Raw genomic sequence first — 21,448 nt, forward strand, 5'->3', positions numbered from 1 at the left:
GATAGCTGGCCAATCAGAGCACACCTCGCTTTTCAGACCGATGAGCTTTGTAAAAATCAACGCGTTTCAGAAAGCCGGGGCATAGAGGAGAAACAATAATGTACAGTATGTGGAAAATAATGTGTTTTTGAACCTTAAACCGCATAAACGCATTTCGTTACACCAAATACACAAAATAATGTTCTTTTTAGCAACATCATATGACCCCTTTAATTATATATTTTGTTAAAAGCGTTCATAGTGATGTGATGCTCAAACCGTACGTCAACCATGAGGTATTTGAATGTAACTACTGTAGATAGTAGTTCTACCTCAATGTAGATAATGGCATAATTTGACCGCAATTACAAGCAGGTTCTTTCATGTTTCAGTATGGTACTCTTTCAGAAGGCATTAAAAGCCATTTCCACCAGTAATAATCACGCTTAATTGTGGAAAACATTTGGGGATGTGAACCCGCTCTAGCTGTACCATGAAAGGAGATTTTAATATACAGTATATGCTACTAAAAAACAATGAGTTCACTTTTCTTTTGGCCTCTTCTTTATTACAACCTCACTGTCTCTAGTTCTTTATAGCCGTTTTACTGCTCGGCTGCCCCGGTTTCTATCTCCCTCCTTCTTTGTCTCTGTTTCTTGCCCTTTTTGCTATAGTGTCTGCTAGCATCCATATGTGCTCATAAAGGTCACCTCGCCCTGCATAAATCTGCCCACCCTGTTATGCTAATGCATAGATAATTAATTAATGTTATGAGGCTAATTAATAGTCCACATGCAAATGGAGGGATAAATAACCTTATAATATGCCCCATCACACTTGTTGCAGCATAATCCTATACAGTCAGGAAATTATACATAATTTATGCTAATTGTGCTGAAGATTTCCTCCCAATATCCCTGTCCTGCTTTTACATGACACTTGCCTTGAATATTATCAGTAATTGAGATTAATGATAATACGGATGATACGTATAAGGATAATGTAGACTGAATATGAATATTAGATGAGGATTATTTTAATTAATATTAGGGATCTTTATTATGGTTTATGTGGTGGATTAATATGACGATGAATATAAATTTTGCTTTGTGCATGATAGCAATAAATTTGATGGATAATCTGAACAAAAGCAACAAGCATCCCCAAAGGTGGGTTCCTGTAACCATGGCAACGGCTCAGTGACAGCTCTGTGCCAGTTTTTGATGCATGGAGGCTGATCTGTTATTTCAGATGAATTATATGCCATGCATTAATGGGTCAAGGCACGCCGTCGACAACCGTTGATTCATGGTGTTTCACACTGCGGCTCTGGCTTGCGTAAGCTGTCAGTTCTGGCCTTTTTCAGATAAAGCATCTCCCTCTGCTGGTAAAAAAAAAAAGCATTACTGCATTGTGAAGAGGTTTTTATTTCGAAAGTGAATTGTAAAACTTTCTCTTTGATGGATACAATCACTGTAAGAAGACGAAAAAGAGGCTTTGGAAGGATAAATATACAGTATGTATGTGTATGTTTGTATAAAACCTGTTTCACGGGCAATATTTTCTAATGCTTCCCACAATGCAGTGCGCTTTGCTCCATACCGGCCACCGGACATCGCTCTGAAGCCACTTCTCTTCGAGGTGCCCAGTCTGACCCCCGATGCTGTTTTCACCGGTCGAGAATGGCTGTTCCAGGAAGTCGACGCTTGTCTACGCAGCAGTGAGTCCACTGCCAGTCAAGGTGTCGTTATTGTTGGCAACGTGGGCTTCGGCAAGACGGCCATCATCTCTCGCTTGGTGGCTCTCAGCTGCCATGGCAACCGCATGAGACAGATCACCTCTGACAGTCCACATGCCTCACCAAAACGTGAGTGGATTCATTCAGACGAAAATCACTAAACTGTGAATATATTTCCTTAAGATTGAATAAAAATTGTATAGTAACCAAAACAAATAATTTTGTCATTATTTATTGACTATTGTGTTGTGACCTCTTTTCATAATATAGAATGTAGATTTAAAATGTATTTTATATTGATATGCACATTATTTTATCAAAATGTGTTTTACAGTGTTTAATATTTTTTCTTACTTTACAAAATAAAAAGAAGAAATAATAAAGACTTCAACAACTTCTTATATCTCACAGTTTTTATAAAAAAATGTTATTAGTAAGCGCTTTGAAATTCTGAATATCAAAATCCTGCAAAACATTTAATTAGCTATGACTGATGAGAATTTGCATCTATGGATATGGTATTTTTATGATTTTAGAATCACAATACTCCACACATTGGTCACGGTGAGTAAAATACATATTACATCACAGACTGTCAAGACAAATTTATGGCTATGGATAAATAAACTCACAGAAAATCAAAGAAAATATAAAATTATACACTACAGGTTTGAATGACATGAGGGTGAGTAAATAATGGCAGTATTTTAATTCCTAGGCGAACTATTTTTTATTGTCTTTTTTTAAAGGGAACAAATATCTTCAGCCCTTAAAATGTCAATGCCATTTTGTCTCAGTTTGTGACAAGGTTCACATCACATGCATGCCATGTCTTCCTCTCAGATGGCGACACACTGCCTTTGAACCAGCCTCAGTCCGCTCACGGCACTCTGGTCGGTGGGAGCAACTGCCCTGGAACGCCCGAGATGCGGAGACGCCAAGAGGAGGCACTCAGAAGACTGGCTTCTCAGGTGCCAACTAATACCAACATAATCAACGGGGCGGGCATATATTCAGCCTGCCGTTCAATCTCCCTCACTCCTCTTCTCTTCTATTGATTTATTATCTCTCTGTCTCCCCATTTCTTCCTTTGTCTCTTTCTTCTTTTATTAATTTGCTCTCTCTCTCTCTCTCTCTCTCTCTCTGTGTTTTGCTTTTCTCTCTATTCTTTTAAGCACAAAGGTTTATTGCGGCTCTGTTGCCTCATCAAATATTTATATGCACAGAGTCTCCCAGCATAGCCATTAGATATACTCAGAGTCTGCATTGCTAATGATGACAAGCTTTTGAACACACACACACACACACACACACACATGAAGTGGTGCCAGGGAAGCAGCAGTCTTAGATTATTGGAATAAGGCCATCGATGCACTCAAACTCCATAATGTTTTATGCATTAATAAAACTCCTTCATCACATCAAAACTCCTGAGCTTTGAATCTTTCTCTAGTTTTAATATTTATTGTGTTTTTGAGCTGAATCCCTGAGACTGGAAATAGTTTTGTCCTTCTTCTGTCTATTTCTTTGTCTAAACCTACTTTTAACAGGTGTCTCTAGCTGTTCCGTCCACCTTTACTCTGTGAAAAGTATGACTAATTTGTGTTTGGCATTTATACAGAAGTAGTGCCTGATGCTCTAATAGTAAATACCCATAATGAATTATAAAATGATTCAAATACATTTTACTATTTTATTACATTTGTTGAATGGTATTTGCCTGTGCAAAGTTTGTTGTCACAATGCTAGGGTGTTGCTTATAATGGTCGATAATTTATTAACATTGAGCCTTTATAAAAGTACACTCAAAGTCTGTAATTGAAATCCAAAGTTAATATCACACAGACCTATGGTTGAATTACAACCATGTTGATATTGCTTTTACACAACAGTTTAATAAAGAAGAAATTAATGTTATACAGTAGTATATAATTGAACAGTAGTACTTGCACTACTGTTCAAAAGTTTAGGGTTGGTAAGATTGTTTAATGTTTTTGAAAGAAGTCTATTAGGTTCACCAAGGCTGCATTGATATGATTAAAAATACAGTAAAAGCTGTAATATTATAACATTTTAATATTTTAAATTGTAATTATTTCTGCGATGCAAAACTGAATTTTCAGCATCATTACTCCAGTCTTCAGTGTCACATGGTCATTCAGAAATCATTCTAATATGCTGATTTAATGCTCAAGAAACATTTCTTATTATAATCAATGTTGAAAACGGTTGTGCTGCTTCATATTTTGTGGAAACTGTGATACATGTTTTTTTTAAGGATTCTTTAATGAATAGAAATTTTTGAAGAACTGCATTTATTTGAATTAAAAATCTTTTGTAACAATTTAAGTATTTACTGTAGCTATTGATCGCTTTGCCGAATAATTTCTTTGAAAAAAAAAAAAATCTGACCCTCACTACTGAACATTTTGAACGGTAGTGTGTATTTCAGATATATTCAAGTTACTTTGTTCTTGCTTCACCAGTGAACCATTGTGTGTCTCTGAGCAATGCAGTAATGGTGTTTCGTTCTTGAAATAATCCGTTTTTAAATCATCATCGAGTGAAATATCAGCACTCTTGCAACAACATGTACCAGTCAAATTCAGTGACTGAAACTGAATGTTGATAAGCAAAGCTAAAATCAGGTTTTACAGGTGCGGTCTCAACCCAAGCTGTGCTGTGAATGTAAATGTTTGTCAGCTTATATCTGCTCTCTCATATCATGTGCAGGTGGTGGCGTACCATTACTGTCAGGCCGACAACGCATACACCTGCCTGGTCCCTGAGTTTGTGCATAATGTGGCAGCGTTGTTGTGCAGGGCTCCTCAGATGCAGGCCTACCGAGAGCTGCTGCTCCGCCAGCCACACCTGCAGAGCACACTCAGCCTGCGCGCCTGCGTCCAGGACCCTTTCAGCGCTTTCCGCAGGGGCCTGCTGGAACCTCTGGAGATCCTGCATCGAGGTGTGTGAGCGTGTTCGTGCACACTCTTATGCTGACATATACAGTATGTAATATTGAAAACATGCAATGTTTACAGAGAGGAAGATTGCGTGTGATGAGAATCTCCTCATTGTGATTGACGGGTTGAATGAGGCGGAGTTCCATAAACCGGATTACGGAGAAACCATTGTTTCCTTCCTGTGCAAAACCGTTGAGCGTTTCCCTCCCTGGCTTAAACTGGTGGTCACTGTCAGAACAACACTGCTGGTCTGTATTCCTTCCGTCCGTCCATCTATCCATACTTCCATCTTTTTTACCAATTGATTCTTATTCATTTTCTCTCTCCATCTCAGGATATATCTCGTCTGTTGCCGTTCCACCGTATCTCTCTGGACCGTCTGGAGGAAAGTGATGCGATTGACTTGGACTTGCAGGGCTACATCCTGCACCGGCTTCACTCCAGCCAGGAGATCCAGAACAACGTGGCACTCAATGGCAAGCTAGACAACGCAGCCTTTGCCAAATTCAGCACTCATCTGAAAAGTCTGAGCCGGGGCTCCTATCTCTACCTGAAGCTCACGCTGGACCTCATTGAGAAGGGTTACCTGGTGCTCAAAAGCTCCAGCTTCAAGGTCAGGGGTCAATCAACACAGATGCCTCCTTTAATTACCTAGTACATCATAGGAGTGACTAGCTAAAATTAAAATTTTAGAAGCTAAAATTCAATTAAAAAGTCAAATAAAAGAAACATTAAAACTAATGAAAGCATTTTTGTATTGTTTGTTTATGTTATATATTTTGTTATTTTAGATTTTCAGTGATGTAAATGGTGGTTTTATTTTTTAAATATGTTTTAAATATTTATTTTATTTTAGCTTTAAGAGTTATTGTTCTTTGTTGTTGTTTTTTTGTATGATTTTATTTTATTTTGTTAATAATTTTTATTGTAGCTTTTCATAGGTATGTAATGTATGTGGTGTTAATTATTTATGGTTCATTTTGCTTCTGTACTTTATGAAAAAAGTAATCGTGTGAATGAAACCCTTTTGGATTTTGCAATTTAAAAGAAAAAAAAAATGTATATATATTTTTTTTTGTCTAAAAGGATTAATATGTTTCATCGTTTTAGCATGTATTTATTGATTTTATTAAAAACTGTAAGCATGATGTTTGTGCGCAGGTGGTTCCGGTGAATCTGGCTGAGGTTTACCTGTTGCAGCTGAACATGCGTTTCCCAACTCAGTCGTCATTCGAGCGCATTCTTCCCCTGCTTAACGTGGCCGTGGCTTCTCTACACCCGTTAACTGATGAGCAGGCCTACAGTGCCGTGAACGCCGGCATGGTGCATGGAGCTGCCATGGACTGGGAGGATTTCCAGCAGAGGTTTGAACTCCTTTCGCCTTTCCTGGTGAAAAGACGTGATGGAACGCGCATGTTCATCCACCCATCCTTCAGAGAGTGGCTCATCTGGAGAGAGGATGGAGAGAAGACCAAGTTCCTCTGTGACCCCAGGTAAGAAGCTTAAGTGTCTTCTGAATATTTCATCAAAATGTAAAAAAAAAAAAAAAATCCTGTCATATATCCAAGTGTAAAATGGGATGTGAACATTGTGTCGATGTCTGAGAAATATAGCTACAATCTCGTATACCCTCATCTTGTCTCTTTTCCCATGATTCTTTAGGAGTGGCCACACACTGCTTGCTTTCTGGTTTTCACGGCAAGACAGCAAGCTTAATCGACAGCAGACCCTCGAACTTGGCCACCACATTCTCAAAGCTCACATCTTTAAGGTTAGGCTAACTATAACAACTGTAAACGTTTTGACGTTGCTAAATGGATTGCATAAACTTGTCTACAGCAGTATATAAATGCTTTTGAAATGGATTTATATTACATTACCATTGATGTTTTTTATTAACTACATTGCCTCTTGGACGCAGGGCCTGAGTAAGAAGGTTGGCGTTTCCTCTTCAGTTCTGCAGGGGCTGTGGGTGTCCTACAGTACAGAAGGGCTCTCTGCAGCTTTGACTTCATTGAGAAATCTCTACACTCCGAACATCAAGGTATAAAAAAAAAAACAGAATTCCCACAGTCATAGAAAACCTGAAAATATCTTCAATTTGAGGTGATTTCCAGACTTGGAAAAGTAGTTTTTTTTGTTTGTTTGTTTGTTTTTTATTATTAATTAATTAATTAATTTATTTTTATGGAAGATCTTTTAAATTCTTGGGAAAATCTTAGATATGTCTACAGTGAATGTACAGTATGCTGCCATTAAAAAGTTTGGGATTAGTAACATTTTTAAGTTATTGTTATTAAAGTTATTAATACTTTTTTAGAGTATTAAGTATTAATACTTAAGTATTTAAAGTATTAACTCTTGAGCAATTTAATGATCAAGAGTTGCTGAATAAAAATAATTGATTTCTTAAAAACATAAACAAACAAAAAAACTTAATGTCCCTGAACTTTTGAATGATGGTGTAATTTGTTTCTAGTTATTTTATCTTATTTTTCTAGTTATTGTTCTGTAATATTTTATCAGTAAGAAATTGTTCATTTCGAGTGTAGTAAACTATAATAATTAACTTTCCTTATTTCTTAATTTTTTAACCCTGATAAACATTTCCACTCTTAATTTTTTGTTCCATCTACTCCTCCATATCCCCATCTTCCTCTCTTCCTCCAGGTATCTCGGCTGCTGATTATGGGCGGAGCTAACGTGAACTATCGTACAGAGGTGTTGAATAACGCCCCCATCCTGTGTGTCCACGCTCACCTGGGCTACCTAGAGACTGTGACTCTGCTGTTGGAGTTTGGGGCGGATGTGGATGGCGTTTCAGAGAGTGGACTCACTCCTCTTGGCTACGCAGCCGGCGCGGGTCACCTACCCATCATCACCACCCTCTGCAGCAAGAAAGCCAAGGTCAGCCATGCAAGGCCTAGATAGAGATGTATAACCAATACGAACGCAGGGTAGTGGCTGTTGATTTTGAGTTGTCAGTCAGTTTCATCTCTGTCTCTCTCTCCTGTGTGCTTCTGTTCAGGTGGATCACCTGGATAAGAATGGTCAGTGTGCGCTTGTCCATGCCAGCCTGCGGGGTCATCTAGATGTGGTGAAGTATCTGGTGCAGTGCGAGTGGAACACAGACGGACAGCAGGCCGGATCCTTCAACAAGAGCCATGCAGTACAGCAGGCCCTCATAGCAGCCGCCAGTATGGGCTATACAGAAGTAAGAGTTTTTTTTTTGTAAGAAATCAATACTTTTATTCAGGATACATTAAACGCATTAAATTGATCAAAAGCATTGGTAATGACAGTGTTATAATATAATAATGCAAGATTTCTATTTTAAATGAATGTGTTTTTTGAACTTTATATTTCTCAGAAGAAAAATGTATTTTAATATGTATGGTATTCTTTAGCTACTATTATTATCTATTCATGTTTTCATATACTTTTTATTTTTTATATAGCATTTTATATTTATTATACATTATAAAATATTACAAATAAATAATATTAATATCTCAGTTTACATTAACTTTGGTAAATTAACTAAACTAAACTAAACTAAAATTTTAAAAAAATCACAGTGTGTAACTAGAATGGCATATTAAAAATAATGTGTGGGTGACAAACACATATACATACACACACAAATAACAAAAAAAATATATATATATTACTAAAAACAACATTTAGCATAGCATACGTCACAACTGCACATCTATCTGTATATAGCTTATCTGTACATATGTAATTTTTGTATTATTGTAAAATTTTTTGCCTTTACATATTTTTAATCCTTGTGTCATATTGCCTTTATCGTTATGTATCTGTACTATGCCTGTACTGAGCTCTTGTCACCAAGACAAACTCATTGTGTGTGTACACATACTTGGCAATAAACCTCATTCTGATTATAATTCTGATTTATTCACAGCTTGTATCCTACCTGCTCGACCTGCCCGAGAAAGATGAGGAAGAGGAGGAACGAGCTCAGATAAACAACTTTGACACACTGTGGGGTGAAACAGGTGCAACACCACCATACAACCTGTTCTCTGGGTTTTCATTTAAATATGAGTGTACAGATTACTCACTAAAGAGACTCTCTCAATATCTCAGCTCTGACAGCAGCAGCAGGTCGGGGGAAGCTGGACGTGTGTCGTCTTTTACTGGAGCAGGGTGCCGCTGTGGCTCAGCCCAACCGCAGGGGCATCGTGCCACTCTTCAGCGCCGTGCGGCAGGGACACTGGCAGGTGAGCGCCTCCTACATCTCAAAAGTTGTTTTTTATTTTGCACGCGTTTTGAATTAGTCTGAAATGTCGGTGTTGGTTGTGCAGATAGTGGACCTGTTGCTGAATCACGGCGCTGACGTGAACATGGCTGATAAACAGGGACGAACTCCTCTAATGATGGCTGCGTCTGAGGGACATCTGGGTACGGCGGAGTTCCTGCTGGCTCAAGGTACAGCTGTACTGATCATACACTAGAATATAAAGGGGCAGGATATATCAGTCATTTTAATAATAGGACACACTGTCAATCAATCCTCTCTAACCTTCTGGCTGCTTTCTAACTTATTTCACAGGTGCCTCATTATCTCTGATGGACAAGGAGGGGCTAACAGCACTGAGCTGGGCGTGTCTTAAAGGCCACCTCCCATTGGTCCGTGCTCTGGTTGAAAGAGGTGCGCCGACGGCCCATGCAGACAAGAGCGGCCGCACTCCACTGGACCTTGCCGCTTTTTACGGCGACTCAGAAGTGGTTGGTTTTATTTTAGTGAACTAATGTAAAGTGGATCTAGTTTGTTTAAAAAGTATACACCTTAAAGGGCAAGTTCACCCATAAATGAAAATTCTGTCATCATTTGCTCACCCTCGTGCCATTCCAAACTTTTATGACTTTCTTTCTTCTGTTGAACACAAAAGAAGATATTTTGAAGAATGCTGATAACAGTTGACGGTAGCCATTGACTTCCATTGCATGGGAAAAAATACTATGGGAGTCAATGTCTGTTTCCAATATTTTTCAACTTTCATCTTTTGTGTTCAACAGAAGAAAGAACCCCACACAGGTTTGGAAAATGTGGAGGGGTGTGTAAAGGATGACAGAATTTTCATTTTTGGATGAACTATAATCTAAATAATCTCCTAAATGGGATGTGTATGCATATGCTAATGGTTTTGAACAGATATCACATAGGGGATATACAGACAATAAACCACAGCTCTGGTCTTGTTGTGGTTCCAGGTGCAGTATCTGGTGGATCATGGTGCGATGATCGAGCATGTGGATTACAGCGGCATGCGTCCGCTGGATCGAGCAGTCGGCTGCAGGAACACATCAGTGGTGGTGGCGCTGCTTAAGAAGGGAGCCAAGATAGGTAGGCTGGAAGGGGATATGTTCTTACAGAAACAATTATTTCTAAACTATGTTCTTGTACAATAAATATTTACTGTGGTGAAATGAGCTAGCCATTGGTTGAATTGCAGGTAAATGTTTGTACACACCTGTTCACACAATTTGTTTTACTGTAAAAAAAAAAAAAAAGAAGATAGATATGTATAATAATTAATTTGGGGTTGTAATGCTGCACTCCATTCAATTTGGAAAGTCAGAATCACCAGCATTCTACTTGGAAAAATCTAAAAAGCTGCTTCAAATTAGACTTCCAAGTTGGAAACTCTTGCTGAATAATTTTGACTGAATAATTTGCTCCGGGAAGAAAATATAACATGGTTCTCTTGGTCATTCTGAAATGCTGGAGCCAAAGATTTTTCTGGCACACTGTTGCTCCTAGACATAAAGCATCTGTCATTGATGGCTAGCAACCATGAAGTTCAAGGAGTGTTTTTCGCTGCAAGCTGTAATCTGCAAGTCATTTATTACATTTAAAAAAGAGCCGCAGTGGCTTTCTCGGGGCCATAACTTCCGTTTCTGTTCCTATTTTTGGTCAGTTTTGTTCTCGTCAACACGTGCTTTATTCGCAAATTGTTTTTGTGAAATTTTTTGCATCATTTTGCAACTCGGATGAAAGCGGAGAAGCAGTATAGCACATTTAGCAAACATGATGTTTCCTTTTTTTTTTTTTGCTTAGTTCTTAATATACACTACTGTTCAAAAGTTTAGGCTTGGTGAGATTTTTGAAAGAAGTCTCTTATGCTCCCCAAGGCTGCATTTATTTGATCAAAAATACCATACAACAGCAATGCTGTGAATTATTAGTAGTAGTATTGGTAGTAGTAGTGTTACAAGTTAAAATGACTGTTTTCTATTTGAATATGTTTTAAAATCTAATTATTCCAGTGCTGGATTTCCAAAGTTGAATTTTCAGCATCAGTGTCACATGACCCTTCAGATATGATTAGTGTTGTTTTTGGCGGCCTGTTTTAATTTAAATTTTAGTCTAGTCCTTTGTGTGAAGCTGTCATTTTATTTTTTATTAGTTTTAGTCACTTTCATACTCTTTTTAGTCTAGTCAAGTTTTAGTCAACTAAAAGTCTGAGCATTTTAGTCTTATTTTAGTCAGAATTATCCATGACTATTTTCGTCTAGTTTTAGTCGGTGAAAACTGATGACATTTTAGTCTAGTTTTAGTCGACAAAAACTGATGACATTTTAGTCTAGTTTTAGTCGACAAAAGCTGATGACATTTAGTCTAGTTTAATCAATGAAAATTGTATTTTAGTCTCTTTTTAGAAATGCAATTCTATTTAACCCAGTCAATAGAGAATAAGTACCTAGTAGTATAGACAAAACCAAAATTTTCTTTTAGCCAAACCCATTTCAAACAAGGTTATCTTATTATATTATTGTTACCTTATAGACTCAAGAATACATCCATTCCAGACACGGAAGACGCTCTGATTTGAATTTACAACATTTATTTTACCAACCAAACATGTTAGAAGTACACACACATAAATTTAAATAAAGACGAACCCCGGCTGGCCGGCCATCGGTCCCTTTCTCTGTGTCAGACTTAACGTTGTTTGTTTTTCATCTTCTAAATCAGTGTTTCCCAACCTTTCTTTAGTCGCGGCACCCTTTAGAAATTTTAACAAATTTGTGGCACCCTACAAAATTAATTTTGTCACAATATTTGAATTTCTAACTTCGATGTGATCATTTGAAAGGTATAGATATCCGGTACAACAGGGAAGAACTGCAGAATATAACGTCATACAGATATTCAGATCACATGAAATTAGCGTCACATGTAGATGTCTTTCTCCTCCATACCCCTCCCTGTGAGCTCAGTCATGCGAGTCTAACCCTCCTTCTCGTGTGCTCTTCGCCGAACTGCAGAACTCCACTGATCTGCAGCTGATCAGGATGGGCTTATTGCTTTTGCTAATATTGCTACTTGCCACGGCTTCTCACGGCTGATCTTCCTTGTTCTTCCTTTCACGTCACTCCTTCACCCCTAACCACCAACTATCAATCTCTCTTGTTCTCTTCCCTTGACTCTCTATTACATTCTCCGTTTTCATAAACCTTTGCTCCCTGTCTGATACGGATGCCCTTCCCATGATGCTTCACTGCCCCAATAACCTGTCACCCTTTCACTCGTGACCCCTCCCACCACTTCTCTCCTTGTAACCAGGATGTCAGACACTCCCCACTCGTGCCCGAGGTAAAACGCAGACCTTTGTGCGCCCCATCTGCCATTTTTGACTGTGTCCCTCCATCTCGTTACCTGTGTGGTCCCTTCTCCATTGATCGGGTCTGTTAGTGTTTTGGGTGCCCAAATGTGAAAGGCATTTAATCTTCATATCATTCTTGGCTACAATGAAAAGAGCTGCTATCAGCCATAAACATGGGTGGAGTTTGTGTCATTCTGTATTGCAAAATTCTGATGGTTGATTCTTTTTGTTCATTTTGTTTGCTTTTTTGCTTGCATGGCTGCATGTAGGAAAACCAGTGTTGCATTTTTGCATGATGTTGCAGAATGTTTCTACATGCTGAGTGTTTTGCGCTTTTGGGTAGCGTTAACACAGAATGCATCCTTGCACTGTTTTGTAACTGTTTTTCTATGTAATCATGTGCTATAGAGTTGTATTTGACTACTGACAGTGTCTTCAACATTGTATTTTAAAATGTTGTAACAAGTGAAAAGAAGTTACAAACTTATGAGATACCTACATTTGTTTTTTTGTTTGTTTTTTTCCATTGGCTGTCATATTGCGATAGACGTCTTTCAGTGCTGTGATGCTTATTTTGCAGCATCTTGCGCCATTAGCACCACATTTTAATATGATGTATCAAGTTAAAAGTTAAAAACTCATCTCGAGATAGCTTCATTTAGTTCTATTCCATTTTGCTGTCGTATTGCGATGGATGTCTTTCATTGTTGTGATGCTTCTTGCTGTTTTTGCTGCATCTTACATCATTAGTGTTACATTTAATATGCTGCGTTAAGTTGAAAGAAATTAAAAACTAATCTTGAGATGCCTGCATTTGGTTGTAGTCTGTCGCGCGGTCGTATTGCAATGGACATCTTTAATGTTGCGATGCTTGTTTTGCAGCATCTTGTGCCATTGGCATCACATTTTAAGATGCTGTGTCAAAAGAAGCTTAAACAATCATCTTGAGATGCCTGCATTTTGTTCAATTCCTTTGTGATGTTGTATTATAATGGCCTCCTTTAAACGTTGCAATGCAGCTATTTGCGCCATTAGCGTTGACTATTAAGATGCCGCTCATGAAACCGTCATTGTTCTATTCTGTTGCAATGCCACAATGGCATAGACGTCTTTGACCGTTGTGCTCATTTTCAGCATCTTGTCACATTTTTAAGATGCTGTAGTTTTAAAAAGCATCTCAAGACGGCTGCTTTCTGTTCTGTTCTCCTGGATTCTCTGCTGTATTACAGTGGGCATCTTTGATTGTTGCAACTCATCTTACTGATTTTTAGCACATTGTGCCATTAGCTCAGACTTTGAAGATGCTGTATAAAGTTAAATACGCGTCTTGAGATATCTGAGTACTGTCCGGTTCTGTTGTGCTGCAATTCTGTATTGTGTCTAGCTGTTTTTGAATGCAAGAATGCATCCTGTGTGAACAAATGCCTTCGTTTTTTCCACAGTTGCTGTCAGTTTGGCTTTTTCGGGCTGTTGGCCAGTTTGGTACCTGATCCTTGGTGTGTCTTAGCGTGTTCTTGACTACTCCTTGCATTAATTGTACTAAATCACTGCCTGCCTGCATACTGCAACTGGCTGCCCATGGCGAAATCTACAGCTCTAATGGACCACTGTCAATCTTTTATTCCCACCCTCCCTCCACTGTACATTCAGTCCAAACCAGTAGAAACACATGACCTCCACAGAGAGCTAAAAACATGCTGAATGCAAGTTCAGTAGCTGTTGGACTCAATGTTTTTATTGCCAGTATAAACGGATTTCAATTTCGGCAAGGTATAAACAGCAAAGCTGCTCGTGATTTTTTTTTTTTTTTGTCTGGTGTGTTGCCATGGCTTTTTGTGATATCCAAAAGTTGTGCATAGACTTTGCCTCCTTTTAAGCAAGATATTCTGGCAGCCTGCTCATTCCGTTGTTCCTCTGAGATTAGCAAGCTAGTTTTTGCCCATACAGACTGTCAATCTGTGCTGACTCTTTGCTTTGCCCATTGTTTTGCACTCAGGTCCTGCAACATGGGCAATGGCCACATCAAAACCTGATATTATGATCGTTCTGTTGAGCAAACTGATAGAGGAAGGAGATGGATTCTACAAGGTGAGCTACATTTTGAATATTCAGTCAAAGAAGTGTGTGTGTGTGTGTGTGTGTGTGTGTGTGTGTGTGTCAATTTGAGTTGAATTACTGAAATAAATGAACTTTTCGACATTCTAATTTATTGAGATGCACCTGTATATATAATAGTGTAGTTTTGTGTGTTATTGCATTTGTTTTTATTAAACTGTGCTATATCATAAACAAATAATATATTATGAACAAACTCGAAAGTAAGAATGTCTTGCTGACCCAGAAAGGAAAGGTGAAAGAAGCCGCCCAACGATACCAGTATGCCCTGAAGAAGTTCCCACGAGAGGGTTTCACAGAGGACCTGAAGACTTTCCGTGAGCTCAAAGTCTCTCTGCTGCTCAACCTCTCCCGTTGCCGCAGGAAAATGAACGTGAGTCCAAAGCACTCGGTTTCATAAAGCTTTCCTCTTTCTGTCTCTCTTTACTCGTAGAGATGTTATGATTAAGCATTGAGATTGCCCTGACCACAATAATTTAGATCGGTCACCTCATATTGTTTAGTTTTTGACTTTTAACCTGTTGGTCATTCCTAGAGTTATGGGACTCATCCACTGATAACTGTGTCTGGTTGGCCTTATGCTAAAAACAGCATTGTCAACATAATATTTAAATTGAGATAATTATATTAATGAACATTTTTCTGTTTTATATTTAAACATTTTTAATTCAGTGAATTATTCAAATATATATTTTTAAATTGTATATTCATTTTTTATTACTTTTTAGCAATTACATATGTTTCTTTTTTAAATCTAATTATTTATCATTATATACAGTATTAGACAATATTTGTGGTATGCACTATTAAGGGTAGACAGCATATTTGTATATCATGAAATTGTTACATTTGATATTTAAAAACTTTGATATGGAAAAAATAAAGTGACTCAAGGAATTGCGACACTGTACACTTTACTGTTAAATTAAATATGGTGTCTACCCTAACTAAAGTCCATGATATCTGTGTTAAATTAGCCACTGACCACCCTGTAGAAATTGACTTTCAACCACTAGCAGCAAGTATGCTGTAAATCTCCTTGTTTACAAGCATCCATGCAACGGCAACTACCTAACCAACAAACTGCATATGTTAGTTTTGCGTTTGGCCTGTGTTCTTAATTGCTTTTGAAAACACTTAAGACCAAAGCAGTTGCGGAACAAGGATTGTAAAGGCAGTATTGATGTATTAAGATATATTTTGATCTTCCCATTTTTTCTCCTTTATGGCTACATTATTTCTCATTTTGATATCACCCAAAGAACTTTTTGAGTTTGGATTTTCAAACCTCCATCCTCTGGATGGAGAAATCCTCTTGAAATCTCCCAATACACTCTGCTCATGGTGTAGTTTTTCTTCCCATCATACTCTCATCCTTGTTTCAGTTCGATTTGTTGGTTCATCGGGTTTTTCTGACATTAGTTGGATTTGTTTAATTGCTAGGTTTAGTACAGGAAGAGGTTTGAGCTGTCACACTGCATCTTCCCACTGTCCCTGTAAAGCATATATTTGTATGTGTGTGTCAATACATTTTATAAGTGTGTACAAGCATTTCCATTATTGTATGTCTGTTTATCATGTTTGCACTAATGGTGCTCAAAATATGTGTATTTTGGTGTTTATTTTTGTAATAATCAGTGTTCACATCCTCATATAAATGTGACATGTTCATGTTCAACCAGAGTGTGTGTGCATAAGTGATGTAAGAGTCTGTGTGTGTGTGTGTGTGTGTGTGTGTGTGTGTGTGAGTGTGTGTGTTTGTACACATGTCTGCATGCACATGTATGTGTGTGTGTCCTCCCTCTGACCGGCTCAGTGTATGACTGTTGGTCCTGTTGTTGCTTGCAGGACTTTGGGATGGCGGAGGAGTTTGCCTCCAAGGCACTAGAGTTGAAACCCAAATCCTATGAAGCCTATTACGCACGAGCCCGTGCCAAGCGCAGCAGCAGGTAACCGTAGCAACCAACAGGCAGGACAGCCTTTAAAACACATTCTGTCTCTAGCACAGATAAAGTGCTGACAGATGACCCAAACTGGCCGAATATATTTCGAGTGGTTGACGTAGTGCTATGCTAGAGTTTCAAGGTAGAAGTCAATTTAAGCCCCTTGACTTCTGCATCATCAGATGTCAACAGCAGGATTAGACCTGTTCTTCATACTTCATGTTTTGTTGACCAATCAGATTAATTTTCCTCAGAATGTCCATCATTCATATTTTATTCTTTTTTTTCTCCCCACGATTTTGTTTGCTTTGACTCTCTGTGCCCAGAACACATATCAACTTGCTTGGTTTTGGAAAACCAGAGGTTTTTTGGGTCTATGATTTTGATTGATAGGTAAATTACTAAAGAAATGTTCCGGGTTCAATACAAGCTTGTTAACTTTGATGTTTCAATGAAAGTCTGTGGGTATCCCAGAAGAACGAAAAATCAGAAGAAAAAAAAATCAATTGACTTGCATTGAACTCTGAATATTTCTTTAGCAATAGTTATTTCTTAGACTTTACCAGTAAGTTACTTTGTTAACAAGCATATTTCTTTATTTCTCTTTTCATACTGCCATATTCCATCTTATTACTCTCTCTCATTCTTGGTCTCCCTCACTATAGGCAATTCCACGCAGCCCTGGAGGACCTGAGTGAAGCTGTGCATCTGTGTCCCAATAACCGTGAGATCCAGCGCCTGCTACAACGTGTAGAAGAAGAGTGTCATCAGGTTGAACAACAACAGGATCTGGATCCGCCTCCTTCCCCTCCCCGTGATCAAGCCCCATCCAATGTCCCACCGCCTCCAATGGAGCCCCATATTTCACACATGGAGCCAGTCCAGGACTTGTTTGAGGAGGAGGATGATGATTACCTTGAGCGGGATTTAGATGGCCTACCGCTTGGTGTTCCTGCTGAGCCCCACACTATACTATCGGGACTTCCTGTCATTCAAAACATGCCTCCATCTCCGAGCCATCATGATTCACCCTACTTGGGCCAAGCGTATGACCTTCGCCCCAGTCCCCCTTCAATGTCCTCTCCTACTAGGCAAGGCTACCAATCCTCTTCTCCATCGCTCTCACCAACGCACCAGAGCTCACACTTTCGGCCCAGTCCCCCTCATCAGGCTTCCTACCACTTCAGCCCACCACCATCACCATTACGCCGTGGACCACAGTATCGCGCCAGCCCTAACTCTGAGGGAGTCGCCATGTACCGTCCGCAGTCCGCCTCTGCAGGATGGTACCAGCAAGACCAGCTTGCAGGGCGACCCAAGTCCCCTCTGTCCAAGATGAGCAGCCAACGTTCTTTCCAATTTTCCCAACAGACTTCCCAGCCGTCACAACAGACCCAGTGGCTGCAGCCAGCCAAGGCACAGATCGTCCGCACCAACCAGCCCAACACTGCGGTACACTCCAGTGCCATACTGGGTAGTAGTGCATACAGTCAGATTGCTCACTCAATGAGCGCCCGCTGCCCAGGAGACATGGATGAACTTGGGGATGGAGGGTACTCTTCCTCACTTCAACCTCAGGGCAGTCTGAGTGCAGGGGCCTTGTACCAGCGTGCCATCAGCATGGATCCTGGCCTTGTGGAGGACGAGCTTCCCCAGAGGCCCTCCTCTGCTTACAGACCCAATCCTGGAGGAGTCCGTTACGCTCAGACACCACAGATCAGCCGCAGTCAGTCAACCGCCTACTATCCAGTCTCGCCTCACGAAATTGAGCGACAGGTGACTCTGGGTTCACCAGAGAACCTTCAAGCCCACCGGCGTCCAGTTAGTGCGAATAGTGCTGAACCCAAACAGCACCCACCAGCTCCACGCCCCCTTATTCACTCCCACAGTACGGGTCTACGCTTCTCTCCATCCAGCAACAGTTTGGTGGCAGGTTCCGCTGCTAACCTAGGCCCAGGGTTCAGGCCGTCAGCTGCTGCGCAGCAAATGGAGATCCCTCTAAATCTTTCCTATGAAGGCAGCTACCATGATGACCTTTCACCAGAGTCACCCCCACAAGGCACAGACTTCGGGGTGGTGGGTGGAACATATCCAGGAGAAGCGCTTCGCTCCCGCGCCACGCCTTTCATGGGCATTATTGACAAGACCGCACGGACTCAGCAGTACCTTCAGCAGCAGCCTTCGTTTGCATCATCCTCTTCGGGTTCTCGACCATGGACCGTTTCTTCACTGGATACGGTGGTGAACAGTCCAGCCACTTCCCCTAGCAACATGGGCTACGGGCAGCAAGCAGCACCCCTCAGCCATATTGCGTACTACAACCGCACCAACAACGCTCACAATGGTCACCTCATGGATGACGATTTCTACATCAACTCCCCTGGTGTGACGCGGGACCGGGCGGATGCTATGGGCCGAGTTAGCCAGATTCCCACATACCCAGATGTGAAAGTGGCACGGACTCTGCCAGTTTCCCAGGCCTACCAGGACAATGAGTTTAGGCAGATGTCTCGAAATGAAAGGCAAGGCCCAACCTCACCCATTAAACCAAAGAGACCCTTTGTGGAGTCTAATGTGTAAGAATAAAGAGTCAGTGTGCAAGATTTATTAGAACATTCTCGAGGAATATCTGACATGTTGACCAACTTATCTCTTCGTTTTACGTCCCATATCTTGATAATGAAAATACAGACCTCTCAAGGTGAATTTCACCGATGTGAATCTAGTGATTCTAGCATGTACAAATCAAATGCATCTATATTTGCTCTGGACACAAAAATGGAAGTATCAGGACCAATTGGAGTTATAGTAGGCCTGTGTAACTGCTGTACACCAACCTTCTACTTTTCTGTAACTTCATGAGAGGGTGGCTGCTCAATGCCAGTCATGAACACATTGCTGAGCATGGCCCCTGCACCAGACATCCCCACTAATGTCCTCACTCAGACCAGTAATAATCCCGGAGAATCTTGCTGTGTCTCAAGTTGAAAATGTACCTAAAATATTCCAGATCAATATTACTAAAGCAAAAAACTAATATTTAATATTTTAAGTTATGTTTGTATAAATATATATGTATACACCTAAATTTCAATGCAGTTGTGTTTTCAGTTTGCCTTGAGTTGACATGCACTCAGCAATGTGAAATATTTTTAGACTTTTTTGGGGCATTTTAATTTTTTATCAACAGGATCGCTACCTTTAACGCAATGCAAATATCTGTAATGTTTGGTTAATAATGTCACATCTGCTCAAGGGAAGTAGCATTCAGGTGGTCAGCCGTTAAATAACTTGCTCTATAGTAGTCACACCACTAAAGCGGAAATTGTCTTTTCCAAAGAAACTTTTCTCATGGGAAGTAGGTGTGGGGAAAACTTTTTTGCAGCCTCAGAATCCACATGCTCTCATTTATTATGTTTTGAGAGTTTATTTGTGCACTGAAACATGCCTTCAGAATGTTTTCCCTGTTTGTTTAAAACTGTGAGTACTTCCTTTCAGATATGGGAAACCTGACTTGATGTCCAAGCCGTAGGTCAGGCACTTTTTTGTTTTTTACGGATGTCTTGGTGGCATATTATGGGAAGACTGTGGCAAGTCAGATTCACTCACTGGGTCTGGCTTTACTAATCAATGTTCAACTGCTGTTGAAGAAGAGCAGGTCTTTTTTGCAGTGTTTTAATTATTATTATTTTTTCTCTCTTTTTAAAGTTATAAGAGGTGCACTCAGAGTTGACCTGGAATACTGCTTACTGTACAACAGTGTTTGCATTTAACTATTTGTTTTCCTTTTGTATGACCAAAATGTAAATGGCTGTAAATAATGTGCTGAACTAGAACGCATGCTCTCTGCTAATACACAAACCTGAGTGTGTGTGTGTGGTTTTGTGTATGAGGGAAAAGACTGGCACAATATATTTCCTTGTTTCCCTTATTAGATAAAAAAAAAAAAAGAACAGATGAAGTTTAGGTTTTGTATGTATTTTGCTTTAATATTTGGCTTTGTTTAGAACTGGGTTTGTGAAGGAGGATTCTCTGTAAATGTGAGCCGTGATGTTTTCTGGAATGGAAAATCAGAACCGTGAATGAGGACTTTTTATCCAGCAGTTAAACGATTGTAAAACTGTACAGTCATCTGTATGTATGAGGGAAATAATAACTTATTTAAAAAAAGAATACCACTTCAAAGAAATTGAGCTGAAATAACTTTCCATTGAGTAACTTATTTTTCATGAATTTATTGTTTAAAATCACATTGAACTTCTGAAGCAAACACATACTTACTGATATTTTACATCAAACTGAAAACATAGTAAAACATATTGCATTACACAATACAAACATGCCAACACAAAAATACAGTACAAAGGCACCTACAGATCATTTGAACACTCTTTCAGATGGAAAGACAGAATGTGTGTGTTTACAGCATAAACACACAAAACAGTGTAAAACAGTATTTCTCCTCTTCAAGCTGATTTTAATAACCAGCACATGGGAAACAGCAAGACAAGCACCACACTACGTACAAGACTTTCATTATTAAACTGCTCTGTTTGGATAACAAATTAGACTTTTTTTCATTTAAATAATATAAATGAGATTTTTTTTCTTTTCAGATCATGGATATTAGAGATTTCGCTATTCGCAATCCAACATTTTTCAAGTATTTTTCAGTCTTTTTTGCAGGTAGAGCTGTAATATATTTGCATATGTGACCCTGGACCACAAAACCAGTTTTAAGTCGCTGGGGTATATTTGTAGCAGTAGCCAAAAATACATTGTATGGGTCAACATTTATTGATTTTTCTTTTATGCCAAAAATCATTCGGATATTAAGTAAAGATCATGTTCCATGAAAATATTTAGTAACTTTCCTACTGTAAATATATCAAAACTTAATTTTTTAGGGTTTTTTAAAATTAGTAATATGCATTGCTAAGAACTTAATTTGGACAACTTTAAAGGCGATTTTCTCAATATTTAGATTTTTTTGCACCCTCAGATTCCAGATTTTCAAATATTGTCCTATCCTAACAAACCATACATCAATAGAGAGCTTATTTATTCAGCTTT

General features: G+C 39.2%; 1 protein-coding gene across 2 annotated transcripts; it reads left to right on the top strand.

Annotated features, from left to right (window-relative positions):
• Window positions 1-1,568: 1,568 nt before the first annotated feature.
• Window positions 1,569-20,545, top strand: LOC107582877 (protein TANC2-like). Of its 2 annotated transcripts, XR_001608987.1 has the most exons (20): window positions 1,569-1,846; window positions 2,561-2,688; window positions 4,451-4,682; window positions 4,759-4,928; window positions 5,015-5,293; window positions 5,842-6,173; window positions 6,343-6,451; window positions 6,602-6,724; window positions 7,351-7,587; window positions 7,709-7,894; window positions 8,609-8,702; window positions 8,794-8,927; window positions 9,012-9,135; window positions 9,260-9,435; window positions 9,922-10,054; window positions 14,314-14,405; window positions 14,659-14,805; window positions 16,281-16,381; window positions 17,041-19,038; window positions 19,102-20,545. XR_001608987.1 is itself a non-coding variant. In XM_016268897.1 (19 exons), the coding sequence occupies exons 1-19, from the start codon at window positions 1,804-1,806 to the stop codon at window positions 18,953-18,955; spliced, it is 4,755 nt and encodes a 1,584-aa protein (XP_016124383.1). In that variant the 5' UTR covers window positions 1,569-1,803; the 3' UTR covers window positions 18,956-20,545. The 2 variants fall into 2 exon arrangements, 1 of the variants encoding a protein (XP_016124383.1); XM_016268897.1 differs by having other exon boundaries at window positions 17,041-20,545.
• The last annotated feature ends 903 nt before the right edge of the window (window positions 20,546-21,448 follow it).

Source organism: Sinocyclocheilus grahami, unplaced genomic scaffold (assembly GCF_001515645.1).
Source record: "Sinocyclocheilus grahami isolate Dianchi unplaced genomic scaffold, SAMN03320097.WGS_v1.1 scaffold48.1, whole genome shotgun sequence".
Classification (NCBI taxonomy): domain Eukaryota; kingdom Metazoa; phylum Chordata; class Actinopteri; order Cypriniformes; family Cyprinidae; genus Sinocyclocheilus; species Sinocyclocheilus grahami.

What these genes read in the sequence shown, in the direction of transcription:
- LOC107582877 (XM_016268897.1), top strand. Translation starts at nt 1,804, where the DNA reads ATGAGACAGATCACCTCTGACAGTCCACATGCCTCACCAAAAC. An exon ending in TCTGGAGATCCTGCATCGAG is followed by an intron (nt 4,683 to 4,758) that starts GTGTGTGAGCGT and finishes CAATGTTTACAG; the next exon opens with AGAGGAAGATTGCGTGTGAT. An exon ending in AAGGAGATGGATTCTACAAG is followed by an intron (nt 14,406 to 14,658) that starts GTGAGCTACATT and finishes TTGCTGACCCAG; the next exon opens with AAAGGAAAGGTGAAAGAAGC.